Genomic DNA, 16,454 nt, shown 5'->3' with positions numbered 1-16,454 from the left:
CCAATGAAGGAGAGCATTCCACGTGCCTTCTTTACAGCCCTTCTATCTTTAGGGACCTGAGCATTTGCACACTAAGATCTCTCACTTCACCTGTCCCCCTCAGTATATTCCCATTTATTGTCAATTCCCATTTCCCGTCTGACTTCCCAAAATACATTCCCTGACACTTATCAGAGCTGAACTTCATATGCCATGTTCTTGCTCACTCGACCAAACCATCTGTCTAGTTTTGGAGCTTACAGCTATCCTCCACACTATCCACTACACGGCCAATTTTTGTGTCATCTGCAAATTTCACAAATTTGCCCAACATACGCAACTCCAAATCATTAATGGATAAAACAAACAGCAGAGGTCCCAACACCGAGCCATGCATAGCACCACTTGAAACAGCTTTCCATTCACAAGGGCCACCATTGACCATTATCCTTTCTTTCCTGTGACTGAGCCAACTTTGGATCCAATTCAATACATTCCCCTGTATCCCTCGGGGCATTACTTCTTGGTGCAGTCTGCTGTGATGCTGCTGCTCCTTTAACAAAGCTTGTAAAAGACACAGGTTCTGAAAAGTCGGAGTTGATGGGTTTGAGGGCCATTTTGATTCTTGCTAACAGGTAATGCCTCAGTCAAAAGGTTTCCACATTTTTAAGAAGAACACTTGTACAATGAAAGGGGAGTGGCCCAGTTTTCCCAGCTCAGCTTTTCTCTGGCTTGATTTGGTTTTTGGCTGTCTGGCTATTGACTGAAAGCAGTCAGGCAGTTGAAAAAGTTGCTGAACCCAAAGAAGCAGGTCCATGATGGTACACTCTCTCTGACATCTCTCCTGTACGACCCTGTGTTTGACTTTACCTTTTGTGCCAAGGGGTATTTATGGGGATTGTTGTAAATGTTGGGAACATCATCATTAAGTTGGTATAGTCTGTTGGGTTTTTGGATTTTTAGGTTATTTAGTATTCTGTTCTCTTTTGTTTGTGTATCATTCGGTAAATGTGTAAATCAAACTGTTTGGTTTAAAACTACTGGTTTGACCAGCTGCATCCCTCCTGGAATATCTTCATTACACCCACTTAAAACAATTAGCAAAGTTAGGGTGTGGGTTACTTTCTTGAAATGTTTGGAGGGTGTCTGGCCTTTTCCATAACAGATTGGGGGCGTTTGCAGAATTTATTCTCTAGTTCTGATTTGGGATTTGATTTGTTGGACTGGAAGGCAGCAAGTGGTAAGTCTTAGCGTCTTTTGTTCCAGGTGTTGAAGTCAATTGGTTTAAACAGCGCTTGGAGAAAGTGAGGACTGCAGATGCTGGAGATCAGAGACGAGTGTCTGTTACTGGAAAACCGAGCAGATCAGGCAGCATCTGAGGGGTAGGAGAATCAATGTTTTGGGCATCAGCCCTTCATCAGGAAACAGTGTTTGGGATAGCAATGGCTCTTTGAGTCATCAAGAGTTTTCTAGGATGGAAGAGGTGGCGTCAGTTTTTTTGCAAAAAGTGATTAATACCAAGCTGCTGGAATTAGCAGACAAGCTGGAGGTTGACTGCCTCCTTCCATGAGGAAAAGTGGGATAATTACAGTCATAGCTCACCGTTTAAATTTGCTGAAAATTCCATCAGAATTTTTAGAGATGGCTACAATTCAATTGATAATGAAACAACTCGAGTTAGAGGCAAAAGTCAAGGAAAGAGCAACAGAAACAAAACAGTTTGAATTACAATTCAAAGCAGAAGAGAGGGAGAAGAGGAGAGAGAGGAATGGAAGAAAGAAAGAGGGAGTTTGAACTTTGGTAATTGGCACGTAGACAGGAGTACAAAAATTCACTTCCTGATGTAATGACAACTCACATATAAGAGCAGACAGTAAGAACAGTAAGACTGGCATCAGAAATGGTTGATAATTGAGTTGATCAATAAATTAAAATCAGTTTCAATCCATGAGGGGTAATAATTGTGGATAAGAGAAATTCTCACATGGAAAGTAAAAATTAGATCTCTGTGAAGATCATAAGGATAATTTACCACAGGCTAAAAAGGAAACCCTTGAAGGGGAAAAACAAGTGAAAAAGCTCTGGTGTTTTCAATAAAGTAGGCCACATGGAAGCAGTATTAGCGGGTTCGGAAAAGCACTGAGAAGCCAGATGTAGGAAAGCAGGATAAGCCAGTGAATTTTGTTGCAGTGGTAACAGAGAGCACTGTGGAGACTAGAAAGCTGCACCAGAATGTACAAACTGGTTGGAGGTTGTTTATGGAGGAAGTGCCAGATCTTCTTAAACCATACACCGTGAAGGTAAAGTTTACTCGCATAGGCCAGGAGCAGCAGGTAAAGAGGTAGCAATATTCAGAGATATGAGTATCCTTTCGATCTGTGATGCTAAAAGATGAAGATATATGTAGCGCTAAAGGACTATTGCCAGAAAAGGTATGATTAACTGGAATTCACATTGAAATAAGGAATGCTCATTTGTAAGAAGTGAGGTTAGAGTGTCGAGCGAAGAGGGGAGAAGTCATAGTAGGTGTACTGGACAAACTTTCAGCTCTGGGAATACAGTTTGTCCTTTTTAATGATATTGCTGATTCACTGGTGGAAGTCCTGATTTTAGTTGAAAAGCCAATGGAAATTCAGGCAACTGGACTACTGCAGGACACACATCCTGGGATGTTTTCTGACTCTGGTAACGAGGTCACAAAGTCACCAGTTGAAACAGGAAAGTCAAAGAGTACAGATAAGCAAGTTGAAGGGAAATTAGCAGAGACCCTGTTTGATCAGATAGTTGAGACAAACCAGGAACAGAGATGACAAAGCAGACATCTTTAGCTCAGGTAAATTAACTGAGTTACAGCAAAAAGATGAAAATTTATAGCAATTGTATCAAAAGGCATACACAAAACGAACCCAAATGTATCCCTGATTGTTATTATTTTAAAAATAATGTCTTAATGAGGAAATGGAGAACCTCACATTCAGGCAGATGAGAAATGGGCAGACATTTATCAAGTTGTATTGTTAGTGGTTTATAGAAAGGACGTGTTGCGAGTATAGCACACGAGCTACCTGTATAGATTGTCTGTTTGAAATTCATGTTATTTAATTGGCATCTCGGTATGTGACAGGTATTCGCGAAAGGATTAATTCTGTCCTTTTCAGTCACACAAACTCCATGTAAATATGCTTCATCCCGGTTGGAGAATTTGAGCTGTGTGCAGAGGCTGAACAGGCTGGAACTGTTTTCCCTGGAGAGTGACCTTATAGAAGTTTATAAAATCATAAGGCGCATGGAGAAGTGGTGGAGCTTGGTACAATTATAACATTTAAATGGTATCTGAGTGAGTATAATGAGAAAGCCTTAAAACTTGCCCTTAAATACTTAGACTAAATGTAATGTTGAATTATAGAACACAAGAAAATAAACAGGGCAGACAGGGAGGCATCAAGCCACAAAAGGGGGAACCTCGGATGTGCAGAAGATAAAAAAAAATCTGTTCTCACCAAGTGAGAATGCAATGCTCGAAAGCAATTAAGAACATTTGCCTTAACATCAATGAATCGATGTAAAAGACACCGATTGATAACATTCACTGTTGTTAACTTATGAATTTTGACCTCAGAAACTTTGTATCATCTCAGAAGCATGTCAAAAGCCTTGTAATAAATGGTCAGGTCCTATCAATTATAATGGATTCTTATTGTGTGTGAGTGAGAGTGTGAGAGATGAATGTTTGGAATTTAGTTGCATTTTGGTACTTCATGATGATTTTGAGTAGCCATTACTGATTATGAAATACAAACTCTAAAGTGTAATATTGAGAAGCATTTGTTGGGGCAAAGGGCCTGTTTCCACGCTGTAAATAATCTAATCTAATCTTGAACTTACTTGGTGTTCCTACACACCACGACTGACCCACTGTCAATTCTACATCATCAGATTTGTGGGCGGCACGGTGGCACAGTGGTGAGCACTGCTGCCTCACAGCGCCAGACACCCGGGTTCAATTCCCACCTCAGGCGACTGTCTGTGTGGAGTTTGCACATTCTCCCTGTGTCCGCGTGGGTTTCCTCCGGGTGCTCCGGTTTCCTCCCACAGTCCAAAAATGTGCAGGTCAGGTGAATTGGCCATCCTAAATTGCCTGTAGTGTTAGGTAAGGGGTATGGTTGGGTTGCACTTCGGTGGGCCAAAGGGACTGTTTCCACACTGTAAGAAATCTAATCTTATTTTCTGTCATCTTTGAATTTGAAACACAACTCTGAAAAGAAAGCATGTTTAATTTGAGACTAATGAATCATTTAAAATTTCACCTTTCAGCCTCAGTCACAGAATGATTTTGTGCTTAAGATAAAAAGCAGGAATCTGCTCCTAGCTTCAAAACTATTCTAAACCTAACATTGAAGAGATTCTGACACAATCTGTCAGGAAGCCATTTTATCGTCAGTTTGCCCTCCTCGCTAAGATGCCATTTTGTAAAACAATGATCTCTGATATGCGAGCTGTGCAAGGTTGCCTTATGACCTCTCCCACTTAGTTTAGACTGATACCTCTTTATGACAGGGACTTACCTCACCAACAGGCACCTGACTCGGCTGGATCTGTTTTTCCCACTGATGGATGGCTAAGGGCCTACAGGAGTGATCAGTTAAGCGCGCACAGACCTGTTAATTAACCTCTCTTCCTTACGAATTGTTGCCTTTCCATTGTCTATCTAATTAAGAACATGCAGTGTTTTTTGTAAAGTTTTGTGAAAAGGAAGCCTGTTTGAGAAAGAAGAGTGGAGTAGTCTGCGAGGGCTCTTAAAGAAAGAGCTGGTACCCTACTTTTCTAAGGTTATAGAACCTCAGCTAGCCTGATTTATAGGTGTCAATGTTATGTTGTAACACTGATACTATTGGTAAATAAAGGAGAAGGCTAAAGTTAAACTAAACTGTTTGTAAGAGGTTTTTATTCCAGACTACCAAAGTGTATGATCTCCAGGACGAACCAAGAGAGGCTCATAGATCTGAGTCCCCAAGGGATTCTCTGGGCTGTCTCAAATCTGTACTTTAACAAAATGAATAGGAAGGGTTGAGAGAGAGATGGGCTAAGTGCTGCCAAATGGGACCAGATTAGGTTAGGATATCTGGTCGACATGGACAAGTTAGACCGAAGGGTCTGTTTCCATGCTACACATCTCTCTAACTCAACAACTCTTCAGTAACTCTTGCCCTGTTAGTGATCACAGTTTCCCTCCATCTCTGTACTTAACCCTTCCTTCACGGATGGTTGTTGAAACAATGGCCTATTTGTCTATCTTCATTGTAACTTTGAAGATGCTCTTAATAATTGGAGATTTTAATGCTGTTCCTGAATGTCTATTTTGGATGAGGACTCAATTTATCTATCTTTAACACTGGTGTGTAACCGTCAATGGGCTACATATCTTCTGTTTGTTTGAGGCAGCTGGTCACTCCTTGCTTTGAACTGAGGAAGTATTACAGTGTCTTAGTCCCTCAGGTGTTTTTCTGGAGGAAGACACAGGTACACCACCTGTCAATCAACATGAGGCTAGTCTGGCAAGATTGAACTGATCATTGTCACATTCATTGCATCTTCATTAGGATGTGTGTTTTGTATTTCTTTAAATCCAACAACTTAACCAGAATCACGCATCTGATTCCATTATTGCCCTGAGCTGCTCTCTGTCTGGGGATTGTTTGTTTTTCATGTGATTCGATACCAGTTGATTTGGAGATGTTGGTGTTGGACTGGAGTGCACAATGTTACACATCAAGTGCTTCCAAAAAAATTGTTGGACGAGAACCTGGTGTTGTGTGATTTTTAACTTGATATCAGTTGAGTTAGATCCAGAAACTGAGCAACAAACGCGCAGCACCATGAATGGGAATACTCAACCACCAGGATGCTTACACAGTTCAACATCCAACTCCCCAACGACCTGTTGGAAATAGGAAAAACGGCGCTATTGCTCATGTTTTTACCAAGATCCCAGTGTATGTCCTTTTACAAGAGCATCACATTCCTACAGGTGGTCCACATTACCTCAACAAACACACACAGTACCTCAAAAAAAATACCTGATGAATCTGGCATTTATATATTTCCTGATGATTTGAGCATACATGTCAAGCCCAGGGCAAGCGGCCCTCTGGTGGGATCCAAGTTGACACCTTCTTTGGTCGCTCCTCTACAGATCCCTGTGATGACAGTTCGAGTTCATCAGTGGGCTCATTGGGATCACTGCTGGCACCTTGAAGGAATTCCCAGAGTCTCATTCGTCTGATGAACTCCTCCGGGTCTGCTGCCAGAACCAACAGGTCCATTTTGGCGGTGGAGCGGAAGTTGAGATCCCTACTCAGGACTTCAATCTCTTCGGGTCTAAGGGTGTGGTCCGATTAGTTGATAATCACTGCAGGGAAGTCTATTATGTTGTCTACTGTGGTTCCAGAGTGGGCTTTGCTACTACTGGTGAGAATCCAGTTTTTTGCTCTTGGCGTGCATGTACGTCGTGTTATTTTGTCGCCTTGTCTGACAATGTTGGGGAGAAAAGGTTCAGTCCCAGATACAGTTGGGGCGGGAGTGAGCTGGAGGCGGAGCTGGATGATCAAAGCTATTTCCCTGCTCTGTCAGTCACTCAGTTTCCTCTCCGGACCCGCCTCTCACTCTCTGTCAGCTCTTTCTCAGTCAGGTCGGGCCGGGCTCTATAAAAAAGGAAGGGGAGGCAGCTCGGCTCTCATTCAGCAGCGGTTGGAGTGAAGAAGCGTGATGTCTGGAAGAGGTAAAGGAGGCAAAGGCCTGGGAAAAGGCGGAGCGAAGCGGCACCGCAAAGTGCTCCGTGATAACATCCAGGGCATCACGAAACCAGCCATCCGGCGCCTGGCTCGCCGTGGCGGGGTGAAGCGCATCTCGGGCTTGATCTACGAGGAGACCCGCGGGGTGTTGAAGGTTTTCCTGGAGAATGTGATCAGGGATGCGGTCACCTACACTGAGCACGCCAAGCGCAAGACGGTCACCGCCATGGATGTGGTGTATGCTCTGAAACGCCAGGGCCGCACTCTCTATGGATTCGGCGGCTGAGCATAAAGCGACCCTTTTCCAGCGAACCCAAAGGCTCTTTTCAGAGCCACCCAAACTCTCCGAAAGAGAGCGGAGACCTGAGGACGGGAAAGGCAGCACACACGGAGTACCTCATGTACCCCTGGTTATTTGATATATGTCGTAATTTTAGAATTAAATCCTTTCCGAAAATTTACTAATACCGTGTTCTGCGGTACAGTGGAGAGCATTGGGAGTGGACGGTTCACTTTGTTGCTGTTTACCGTGGCGAATGATTTTAAAGTTGCAAGTATTCCTACAGTGTAGATAAGAGGCTATTAGGCCAATCGAGACACTGCTGTTGTGCAACCTGGTAATTCCATGAAAAGAATCGCATCGTAACTTGTAATTGTAAGATGTAGCAGCAGCATTAGGCCATTCCGCCCCTCCAGCTTGTTCTGCCATTCGATCATGGCTGATATTTCTCAAATTTCCCGTAACCTTCGATCCTCTTATTTTCGTGAATACCTGTCCATCTCAGTAATGATATCTGTGGTTCTTGGCTGTCCATGCCATGAATGATGATTTGTTTTTACGTATTGTGGAACCCAGACGTTAATGTTAGATATTACAGTATTTATATTTCCAAGGCATAACACTCAGCTCAGTTTTGTTACTGGGAGCCTGCAGATGTGTTATGGGGCGCGTTCTTTCCACCTGCCCGCTCAGGCAGCGATTACACATTGTCTTCGGCAAGTAATAATTTGGATGAAATAAAAATGACTGATAAAGTGTAGTTCTGTAATTTTACCGGTGTACACTGTTTTAGCTTTTAAGATGTTTACATCGGCTGTTTTTCGATTGATTCATAGCGGATACAAGTTCGGTTGCTCATCCAGGGAGCGTAGGAAGCGAGAGGGGACATTAGGACAGTATTTCTCTTGGAATTCAGTTAAAACCAAAAGACAGCGAATTGAATTTGCAACTAATGAGATCTTCATTCAGAGATAGCGGAAATATAGAAATTAGCTGAGTGATGTTCACATCAAATTTTGGTATTGGGTTAGATATTTCAGGAAAACCCCATCTCCTCATTGACCCCCTTTGCGTTAACATGGCTTGGTGAGGTGGAGACAGGAGAGAAAAGGGGATAAATGGCGCCAAGAGTCCAACGGCTTATTTTCAAGTTTGAAAATGCCCGCCATCACGTACAAAAGAGCAGGAGGATGCACGAGTACGTACACGTTGATTGGTTTTTCGATGACGAAACTAAACTTCACACACACTCACTTTACCACATTCCTTCCTTTTACAGCTGAAAAATGACTGACTGCTGTAGAACACGCTCTCGCCAGAGGCTGGGGCAAAAAACAAGTGGATATAAACCGAGCAGAGAATAAATTGCAGAGGTATATGCTGCAGAGACAGTGGGAGGATTCAGCTCTTACTGATGCAGTTAAGGAAACCCGATCGGGAACACCCGTGACACTATTCTAGCCTCATAGAACATAAAGGTCACTCAGGCAGTGACCGTGCAATGAGAAATAATGTATTTCCAGACACCCTTACACTCGCATTCTACGATATAATCTTCCTCTGCTGCCACGGGCAGTAACAGTATCCAATAAAAAGGAGACAGAAATGTAGCGATGTTAAGTATAACGGCCAGGGCCCTGCACGTTAAAAGGAAAGTAATTCAATCAGACAGAAGATTCAGCTCCTTTCACAGATGGTGTGAGTGGCTCTTAAAAGAGCCTTTGGGTTGTCAGATTCAAGAATGGTCTCTTCACTTTTTAGCGGCGCCCCCAGCGGCGGTTTTCTTGGGCAGCAGCACGGCCTGGATATTAGGCAGCACCCCGCCCTGAGCGATGGTCACCCCTCCCAGCAGCTTGTTGAGCTCCTCGTCGTTGCGCACGGCCAGCTGTAGGTGCCTGGGGATGATGCGGGTCTTCTTGTTGTCCCGGGCCGCGTTGCCGGCCAGCTCCAGGATTTCAGCCGTCAGATACTCCAGCACCGCAGCCAGATAGACCGGCGCTCCGGCACCCACACGCTCAGCATAGTTACCCTTTCTCAGGAGCCTGTGAACACGGCCCACCGGGAACTGCAGACCAGCCCGGGAAGATCGAGACTTTGCCTTGGCGCGACCTTTCCCACCGCCCTTTCCTCTTCCAGACATCACCACAATCTCACAAACACTTTCACAGAGAATGATGCACCCCGCCCACATTGCGGCCTCTTGTACCTTCGGGAGGAATGGTGGGGCGGCCCTTTCTGATTGGTCCCATTGATCAGCATCTCCACATGTTGTTTCAATTCCCAATCAGGATTCTGCTTCATTTCCCAATCCGGAGAGGGCACGGGGAGTAGGACGGAAACGACAAGCGCCAATTCATCAACCGCTTTCTTTCAAAATTGAAAAGCCCGCCAATTTCCAAACAAAGGAGTATGTTTTATCTGAATAATGAAGTAAAAAAAAACTGTGCAAGTTCAAAAAACATGAACAGTCATGTTAACTTACTTTTAGTTTACAAACGTATAATTCACACGGTCTTACTCTCCCTCATTTGCCGATCTGTGTCTGATCGTAATAGCGGGTTATTTTCTTAACCTTGCGAAGAAGCTGAAACAAAACAGGCCAAACATTGCAGTCTGCAACCTGTCTTTTCTTTTCTTTTCACATTTCAGTACCACCCCGGTATGCTGATAAAGCAGCACACAGCAATTTTCCAGCTCAGCATCGAGGGCGAACACGTTTTTTAAGACGATATTTTAAGGCTGTCCTCCTTTATCGCTCTCGATCAGATTCAGCAAAAGCTCCACGCTTCAGCCCGGTAGCTGGTTGGAGTTCTCTCGGTTCTGTTTGAAATTCTCTCACCGTCAGCAGGAAGATTTATTTTGCATTGCGAAAAATCGGATCAAACCCGTGCACTCGGAATGTAAAGCAAATCAGAAGGTAAAATGCATCAATCGTGGGAGTGAAAGACGTGGGCATTTGTCTGCCAGCAGTGAACAAGCAAGATGATAAAATGACTCACTGGCGATTGATCTGCTCTCTCCAATAATTTGCAAAGTACTTACTAACACAAAAACGTATAGTACTATAACTTGAAACGGTTCATCAAAAATCACGTGGGAAGTAAAACAAAGATCTCTTAAAGAAATGGTTCTGCTGTCTCAGGGATGTTGTGGGTGGCTCTTATAAGAGCCTTTGGGTTGTGGATGTGTGTATGTTTCAGTGCAGTGCGGTCCTTCACTTGGAGCTGGTGTACTTGGTCACCGCCTTTGTACCCTCCGACACGGCGTGCTTGGCCAGCTCCCCGGGCAGCAGCAGCCGCACGGCGGTCTGGATCTCCCGGGAGCTGATGGTGCTGCGCTTGTTGTAATGGGCCAGGCGGGAAGCCTCCCCCGCAATACGCTCGAAAATATCTTTGACGAACGAGTTCATGATGCTCATGGCCTTGGAGGAGATGCCGGTGTCGGGGTGAACCTGCTTCATCACTTTGTAGATATAGATGGAGTAACTTTCTTTCCTAGTCCTTTTTCTCCTCTTACCGCTCTTCGCTGGCGCCTTCTTGATGATTTTCTTCGCGCCCTTCTTTGAGGTTTGCTGAGCTTTCTTCTCATCAGCCATAGCGCCGCTCACTTTCAGACACAGAATAAAGGAAAGCGGGCTCGGAGTTCCCTCTTTATAGACTGATGGCGTCAGCAATGCTAATGAAGGATGGAGGAAAGCCTGGCTCCTGAGTGGGTACCTTACATAGAGTCATGCCCAAACATTAAGTCTCTCCAATTGGTTAATGAGATCCCATGTAGATCCGTCAGGATCTGCAACGAAATGTAAAGTGGACAGTGTTTCTGTTCCTGTCAGTCTGACTGAGGGAGATTTGTTGTGTGTCTGTGATAGAGAAAGGGGTATTGGTTCGGTTTCCTTTTGCTTGTTGTGATGATGTGTTTCTAGCTCTGCATGTCTGTTTCTGTTCCTCTGTATAGGCTGGAGTTAACACAGAACTTGTCACTGTGTGAAAAAAAGCTCTCATCCATTCGAAATTGCGATTACATTTGTTGTCAAGTTACACGTACCACTGGAACCTGACTGTGAATGTTTTCTACACTTGGGGTTAATGCATCTCGTTCTCAATTGCACGGAGTTGAAGAGAAACGATAAGAAAAAGTTTCTATGTAATACTTTCCTTGAGTCACGAGTTGAGTCACGTCTTGACTGTGGGATGAATATATTTCTGAGACCTTGACTGATAAATGTGGGCCCAGACACGTATCGATAACTGTGTGCTTTGAAAGTACGTGCAGTGTAACCGAACCACGTTGCTGCACTTTTCAATTAGGCGTCTTGCAGTTTCATGCTGGGATTTACAACATTTCTCAGTCTTACGCGAATGCCTGTTAACCAGCAACTGTCAGCACGCTATATATATGCGTCACTTTAACTTTATATCTGTCATGTCATGAGAACAGATCACAAAGGCTTTAGTTATGGTCTTCAGCTCATTTTGATGTTTAGTGCCCATAACCAAGACTTCCTTGTGTATCAAAAAAGATATATGGCTACATTAGCATAAATTAAGCTGATAACTCAATCCAAACTGCTCTCTGTGGAACAGAACAAGGGGAGAATGTTCTGCTTTGCTTTCTTAGACAGAAGGCTTCCTGTTCAAAACTGTGTCCCTTACTCAGGATTCTCTCATGAGCAGTGACATACTCCCAGCATCAACTCTGTCAACTCCATTCAGATCTTTTGTTTTGCTCTAAAGGTCATACATTGGTCTTCAAAACTCCAATGAGAATATACCCAACAATTTTATACATACAATGAGAACTTATGTATCAATCTGCAGCTCTAAGCTTCTGCTATGTGAATATGTGAGGACAGGTATCACCCTCTCCCAGTAAGATTCTGCTTTGTGCATACTTGAGAGTGAAGTTATCACCCTATACCTGTTGGTTTCTACTGTGTAAATATGACAGTTTCTAGTCTGTAAATGGGATAGTTTAATCAATCGTCTCTGTCAGTTTCTGCATTATTAAAATGTGAACGTAGTTATCAATGTCAACCTGCCATCTTCTGCGAAGTGAACATGTGGGAGTCCATAATGAAATATATCTGTTGCTTTCAGCAACAGGAGTACATGAGTTTAGTTATCATTCTTTTCCTGTGAGTTTCTTCATTGTGAATGTATTGGTGTAGTTATCCATCTGTACTGATGAAGGGCTTTTAAACAAAACGTCAATTTTCCTGCTCCTTGGATGCTTCCTGACCTGCTGTGCTTTTCCAGCACCGCACTCCCAATTCTCATCTCCAGCATCTGCAGTCCTCATCTTTGCCTATCCATTTGTACCTGTCAGTTTCTGATCTGAGAATATGGAAGTGTAGTCATTGATCTGTCCATCAGTTTCTGTAATTCGAATATGACTGTCTAGTTATCTATCTCTCCCTGTCAGTTTCTGTAATGTGAAGATGACAGTCCACTTATCTATCTGCCCCTGCCAGATTCTGCTGTGTGAATATGAGAATGTCATTACCAGTCTCTACCTGTCAGTTTTTGCTACGTCAATGTGATTTTAGTTATCAATCTGCCTCATTAGGTTCTAGGTGAATGTAAAAATGAAGTTATCAATATATACCTGTGAGATTCTGCTCTGGGAATGTGGGTGTGTTATCAAAATGTACCTGTCAGTTTCTACAATGTGAATGTGTTTGTGCGATCATCGGTCTGTCTCTGACAGGTTCAACTATATGAATGGATGAGTGCATCTGTACCTGAAAGTATCTGTACCCGTCAGTTTGTGTTCTGTCAATAAGTGACTGTACTTACACATTTGTCTCTATTTAACATGACACTTGCAGAAACAGCAGGAGCTCTATTTACTTCAAATCTCTGTTGCTCAACATGAATAAGATTTTATCTATTGCCATCCATGTCAGGGTGGCACAGTGGTGCCAGGGACACAGATTCAATTTCAGCCTTGGTTCATTATCTGTGTGCAGTTTGCACATTCTGCCCGTGTCTCCATGAGTTTCCTCCGAGTGCTCTAGTTTCTCTGCATGGTCCAAACATGTGCAGGTTTGCTGGATTAGCCATGGTAAATTGTCCTGTATTATTCAAGGATGTGCAGTGTCAGTGGGTTAACTATGGTAAACGTGGAGTTATGGGGATTGGGTGGGGTCTACATCTGGGTGGGATCCAATTTGGAGAGTTGTTGCAGGGGCGTTGGGCCAAATGACCTCTGTCTGCACTGGAGAAATTCTATGTACTGTAAATGAAAGGGAGACCTTTTCTATCATTGTCAGTCTCAACAGTGTAAAGCAGTTTGGATAATTTCCACAACTTTTATTCAATGGTATAGTTTTTGATTATAAGTTATATTCTACATCTGTATTTTGAATTTATTGTTCACATGTTTATAACCAGACCACTTTATGAGAGATTTCTCACTCTGTGTCCAATAACCTCTGGGTATCTGTCTGAATGTGTACCTCTTTGTGTCAATATTTAATTTCCCTTTGGATAGGTATGATGTTTTGGAAAGTGTGGGGGGGTGATGGCTGTTCATGCGACGTTCCCCTGAGTTTCTGGTACAGAGACTGGCTGTAATGCAACGAGGGGTACAGCAGCTTCCAAGAGATCAATTGTGTGAGGGGATTCTGTAGTCTGAGGTACAGACAGACGTTTCTGTGGCCAGCAGCGATAAAGCAGAATGGTGTGTTGGTTCCCTGGTGCCAGGATCAAGAATGTCTCAGAATGTTCTCACGGGAGAAGAGGGGACAGCAAGAGGTCATTGTCCACATTGGAGAAAGTGAGGACTGCAGATGCTGGAGATCAGAGCTGAAAAATGTGTTGCTGGAAAAGCGCACCAGGTCAGGCAGCATCCAAGGAGCAGGAGAATCAACATTTTGGGCATAAGTCCTTCTTCAGGAATTCCAGAAGAAGGGCTTATGCCCAAAACGTCGATTCTCCTGCTCCATGGATGCTGCCTGAACTGCTGCGCTTTACAGCAACACATTTTTCAGCATAGTTCCAATATGGACAAATGACATAGGAAGGGAAAAGGTTGAGATTCTGAAGGGAGATTACAGAGAGTTAGGTAGAAATTTTAAAAAAGAGGTTACTCCCACTGCTACAAGCTAGTGAGGGCAGGAATAGGTGGATAGAGCAGACCCATACATGGCTGAGGAGCTGGTGTATGGGAAAGGATTCACACTTTTGGATCATTGGAATCTCTCTTGGGGTAGAAGTGACCTGTACAAGAAGGACGGATTGCACCTAAATTGGAAGGGGACTAATACACTGGCAGGGAAATTTCCGAGATCTGCTCAGGAGGATTTAAACTAGTAAGGTGGGAAACACAGAAGTAGTGAGGAAAGAGATCAGTCTGAGACTGGTACAGTTGAGAACAGAAGCGAGTCAGTCAGGGTAAATAGGGACAAAGTAGGACGAATAAGTTAAACTGCATTTACCTCAAAACAAGGGGCCTAACAGGGAAAGCAGATGAACTCAGGGCATGGTTAGGAACGTGGGACTGGGATATCATAGCAAGTACAGAAACATGGCTCAGGGATGAACAGGACAGGCAGCTTTATGTTTCAGAATACAAATGCTACAGGAAGGAGAGAAAGGGAGGCAAGAGAGGAGGGCTAGTGGCATTTATGATAGGGGATAGCATTATAGCTGTGCTGAGGGAGGGTATTCCTGGAAAAAATCCAGGGAAGTTATTTGGGTGGAACTGAGAAATAAGAAAGGGATAATCATCTTATTGGGATTGTATTAGAGACCCCCGAATAGTCAGTGGGAAATTGTGAAACAAACTTGTAAGGAGATCTCAGCTATCTGTTAGAATAATAGGGTGGTTATGGTAGGGGATTTTAACTTTTCAAACATAGACTAGGACTGCCATAGTGTTAAGGGTTTAGATGGAGAGCAATTTGTTGAGTGCATACAAGACAATTTTTTGATTCAGTATGTGGATGTATCTACAAGAGAAGGTGAAAACCTTGACCTACTCTTGGGAAATAAGGCAGGGCAGGTGACTGAGGTGTCAGTGGGGGAAGCACTTTGGGCCAGCGACCATAATTCTATTAGATTTAAAATAGTGATGGAAAAGGATAGACCAGATCGAAAAGTCGAAGTTCCCAATTGGAGAAAGGCCAATTTTGACGGTATCAGGCAAGAACTTTTGAAAGCTGATTGGAGGCAGATGTTCGCAGGTAAAGGGATGGCTGGAAAATGGAAAGCCTTTAGAAATGAGATAACAAGAGTCCAGAAAAAGTATGGGTGACAGGAAAGGCTGGTAGGTGCAGGGAATGCTGGATAACTAAAGAAATTGAGATTTTGCTTCAGAAAAAGAAGAAAGCATATGTCAGGGATAGACAAGATAGATCAAGTGAATCCTTCGGAGAGTATAAAGACAGTAGGAATATACTTAAGAGAGAAATCAGGAGGGCAAAAAGGGGACATGAGATAGCTATGCAAATAGAGAGTTAAGGAGAATCCAAAGGGTTTTTACAAATACATCAAGGGCAATAGGGTAACTCAGGAGAGAATAGGGTCCCTCAAAGATCAGCAAGGTGGCCTTTGTGTGGAGCCGCACGAGATGGGGGAGATACTAAACGAGGATTTTGCATCAGTATTTACAATGGAAAAGGACATGGAAGGTATTGAATGTGGGGAAACAGATGGTGACATCTTAAAAAATGTCCATATTACAGAGGAGGAAGTGCTGGATGTCTTGAAACGCATAAAAGTGGATAAATCCCCAGGACCTGATCAGGTGTACCCGAGAACTCTGTGGGAAGCTAGAGAAGTGATTACTGGGCCTCTTGCTGAAATATTTGATCATTGATAGTCACAGATGAAGTGCCGGAAAACTGGAGGTGGGCTAAGGTGGTGCCAATTTAAGAAAGGTGGTAAGGACAAGCGAGGTAATAATAGACCAGTGAGTCTGACATCGATGGTGGTCAATACTGAGGGACAGGATGTACATGTATTTGGAAAGGCAAGGACTGATCAGGGGTAGTCAACATGGTTTTGTGCGTGGGAAATCATGTCTCATAAACTTGATTTAGTTTTTTGAAGAAGTAACAAAGAGGATTGATGAGGGCAGAGCGGTGGATGTGATCTATGTGGACTTCAGTCAGGCGTTCAACAAGGTTCAACCGGGGGACCGGTTAGCAATGGAATGCAGGGAGAACTAGCCACTTGGATACAGACCTGGCACAAAGGTGGAAGACGTAGGGTGGTGGTGGAGGGTTGTTTTTCAGACTGGAGGCCTGTGACTACTGGAGTGTCACAAGGATCAGTGCTAGGTCCACGACTTTTCATCATTTATATAATGGAAATGAAGGTGGACAGCGAAGAAGGTTACCTTTGATTACAATGGGATCTTAATCAGATGGACCAATGGGCTGAGAAAGATAAATGTGAGGT

General features: G+C 43.6%; 2 protein-coding genes, 1 long non-coding RNA gene and 1 pseudogene across 4 annotated transcripts in view; 1 reads left to right on the top strand and 3 right to left on the bottom strand.

Moving 5' to 3' along the window:
- Window positions 1–16,454, bottom strand: part of LOC140470801 (uncharacterized) — a 678,281-nt gene that overhangs the window by 643,197 nt on the left and 18,630 nt on the right. The gene's annotated exons all lie outside the window — the stretch shown is intronic.
- Window positions 6,687–7,761, top strand: LOC140470933 (histone H4). The gene has a single exon (XM_072566864.1). The coding sequence runs from the start codon at window positions 6,745–6,747 to the stop codon at window positions 7,054–7,056; it is 312 nt and encodes a 103-aa protein (XP_072422965.1). The 5' UTR covers window positions 6,687–6,744; the 3' UTR covers window positions 7,057–7,761.
- LOC140470668 (histone H2A-like) lies at window positions 8,754–9,387 on the bottom strand (annotated as a pseudogene).
- LOC140470547 (histone H2B type 1-O-like) lies at window positions 10,119–10,660 on the bottom strand. Its single transcript, XM_072566630.1, has one exon. It carries the CDS (start codon window positions 10,643–10,645, stop codon window positions 10,265–10,267), a length of 381 nt encoding a protein of 126 aa, XP_072422731.1. The 5' UTR covers window positions 10,646–10,660; the 3' UTR covers window positions 10,119–10,264.

Source organism: Chiloscyllium punctatum, chromosome 52, assembly GCF_047496795.1.
Source record: "Chiloscyllium punctatum isolate Juve2018m chromosome 52, sChiPun1.3, whole genome shotgun sequence".
Taxonomy (NCBI): domain Eukaryota; kingdom Metazoa; phylum Chordata; class Chondrichthyes; order Orectolobiformes; family Hemiscylliidae; genus Chiloscyllium; species Chiloscyllium punctatum.
The sequence above is the reverse complement of the archived record's forward strand: the minus strand, read 5'-3'. Positions and strand labels throughout refer to the sequence as shown.